General features: G+C 54.5%; 1 protein-coding gene across 1 annotated transcript in view; it reads right to left on the bottom strand.

Moving 5' to 3' along the window:
* The window catches only part of LOC125042408 (zonadhesin-like), a 7297-nt gene that overhangs the window by 127 nt on the left and 4670 nt on the right, over positions 1-2500 (bottom strand). Inside the window, exons 3-5 of the mRNA XM_047638040.1 lie at positions 783-1967; positions 491-733; positions 27-444 (exon numbers count right to left, since the gene is read on the bottom strand). Of these exons, the coding sequence (XP_047493996.1) occupies positions 27-444; positions 491-733; positions 783-1967 (1846 nt within the window). The remainder of the gene's footprint in view (positions 1-26; positions 445-490; positions 734-782; positions 1968-2500) is intronic.

Below are 2500 nucleotides of genomic sequence, written 5' to 3'. Positions count from 1 at the left end.
ACCTATTGAAGAAGGAAAGAGAAAACCCTGAAGGCTTTCGCACTGGCGGCTGGTGGACGACGGGATGGGCGGGGCGACTCGGAGGAGCGGGGAAGTGCAGGCCGAGCGGAGCGACGGGGAAGGCGAAGGGGACGGGGATCGGGCGCTGGGGAGCAGGGGCCGACACTGCTGGGGCATGGGCGTGAGCGTGGCCATGAGAGTGGGCTTGGGCTTGAGCGTGGCTGTGATCATGAGAGTGGGCTTGGGCTTGAGCGTGGCTGTGATCATGAGAGTGGGCTTGGGCTTGAGCGTGGCCGTGATCATGAGAGTGGGCTTGTGCTTGAGCGTGGCTGTGATCATGAGAGTGGGCTTGGGCTTGAGCGTAGCTGTGATCTTGAGAGTGGGCTTGGGCTTGAGCGTGGCTGTGATCATGTTCGTGGCCATGATCATGAGCAGTAGCATGTTCTAGTTCATGGTCATGAGCGTGTTCGACATGCGTGTCTTCCGAGACATCGAAGACTCCGAAGACGGGGCTGGAGAGAGGAATCGTGCTGATGTCCGGGGTTCCGTAAGCCAGGACCGGGGTCTCCGTCTCGCTCGGGATGTCGTACAGGGAGGCGGGTTCCTCGAGCTTGATTTCTGGGGCTCCGTAGACCAGGGTCGGGGTCTCTTCTGGGACTCCGTAGACCAGGGTCGGGATCTCCTCTGGGGCTTCATACACCAGGATCGGGGTCTCTTCTGGTGCTTCGTAGAGCTGGACGATTGGCTCTTCTTTCGTGTCTCGGAAAGATGTAAAACTGTACTGGTTCTTCAGGAGCGATGTAGGTCTCTGTTGGCTCCTCTATCTTGATTTCTGGAGCAATGTAGAACTGTGTTAGTTCTTCCGGAGCGAGGTAAATCTCTGCTGGCTCTTCTGGAGCAATATATGTCAGAGTTGGTTCTTCTATCTTGATTTCTGGAACGATGTATGTCTGCACTGGTTCTTCAGGAGCGATGTAAATCTCTCTTGGCTCTTCTGGAACAATGTATGACAGTGTTGGCTCTTCTATCTTGATTTCAGGAACGATGTATGTCTGCACTGGTTCTTCAGGAGCGATGTAAATCTCTCTTGGCTCTTCTGGAGCAATGTATGACAGTGTTGGTTCTTCTATCTTGATTTCTGGAGCAATGTAAGTCTGTACTGGCTCTTCAGGAGCGATGTAGGTTAGTGTTGGCTGCTCTACCTTGATTTCTGGAGCAATGTATGATAGTGTTGGTTCTTCTATCTTGATTTCTGGAGCAATGTAAGTCTGTACTGGCTCTTCAGGAGTGATGTAGGTCAGTGTTGGCTGCTCTACCTTGATTTCTGGAGCAATGTATGACAGTGTTGGTTCCTCTGCTTTTGTCTCTGGAACCAAATAAGACTGAGATGGCTCTCCAAAATCAGGGACTCCGTATGACTGCGTTGGTTGCGCCTCCTTTGTCTCTGGGAGTAAATAAGACTGAGTTGGCTGTTCCACCTTGATTTCTGGGGCCGAGTAGGACTGAGTTGGCTGTTCCACCTTGATTTCTGGGGCCGAGTAGGACTGAGTTGGCTGTTCCACCTTGATTTCTGGGGCCGAGTAGGACTGAGTTGGCTGTTCTACCTTGATTTCTGGGGCCGAGTAGGACTGAGTCGGCGCTTTCTGTTCCTTGACAAATTCAGGGCCCGGAAGCTCCTCCACCTCCGCCTGGTACCCGCCGTCTTTGGTGACCACGTACCTCACCACCTGCAGGACGCCGTCGGGTCTGAGGTACTGGTAAGAACCCCTCGTCACGGAATCCATCAGGGACTCTTCGACAACTTTGTGGTCGTGCGTGTCATCGTTGGCCACGGAGTAGGAGGTCGAGTAGGAGGGGTTTTCCTCTTCTTGGGTGCGGACGTAGAGACTCGTGGGCGCCGAGGAGGACTGGGGGCGGAGGCGGGCAGCGGCAGCCACGGAGGCGAGTGCGACGACGAGGAGGGAGACCTGCGGGGGAAGAGGAGAGGACGGTTAGGAGGGTGGGGAGAGAGGAAGGGAGGGCAGGAAGGGAGGGAGGGAGAGAGGAAGGTAAGGCAGGAAGGGAGGGAGGGAGGGAGGGAGGATAGGAAGGGAGGGAGGGAGGGAGGGAGAGTGGTAAGGGGAGAAAGAGACGGAGAGAGAGAGGGAGGAAAGCCAGGCAGAGGAGAGAGGGAGGGAAGGAAGGAGAGAAGGGGAGAAAGGAAGGGATGGAGGGAGGGAGAGAGGGGAGGTAGGGGAGGGAGGGCGGGAAGAAAAGGGAGAGCGGGAAGGAGGGAAAGAGCAGTTAGAAAGGAAGGGAGAGAGGTTGAGAGGGAAAGCGGATTACGAAGGAAGGAGGGAGAGAAAGGAGGGAAGGAAGGAAAGGACGGTTAGAGGGAAAGGAGAGAGGAAGAGGAGCAATAGAAAGATAGATACTTTGGGCAGATATAGATGGCTTAAGGAAGGAAGTGGAGAGATACTCATAATAATTGGTTAAGTAGATATACACATAAATACATACA

The sequence above is a fragment of the Penaeus chinensis genome, chromosome 32, assembly GCF_019202785.1.
Source record: "Penaeus chinensis breed Huanghai No. 1 chromosome 32, ASM1920278v2, whole genome shotgun sequence".
NCBI classification, from domain to species: domain Eukaryota; kingdom Metazoa; phylum Arthropoda; class Malacostraca; order Decapoda; family Penaeidae; genus Penaeus; species Penaeus chinensis.
The sequence above is the reverse complement of the archived record's forward strand: the minus strand, read 5'-3'. Positions and strand labels throughout refer to the sequence as shown.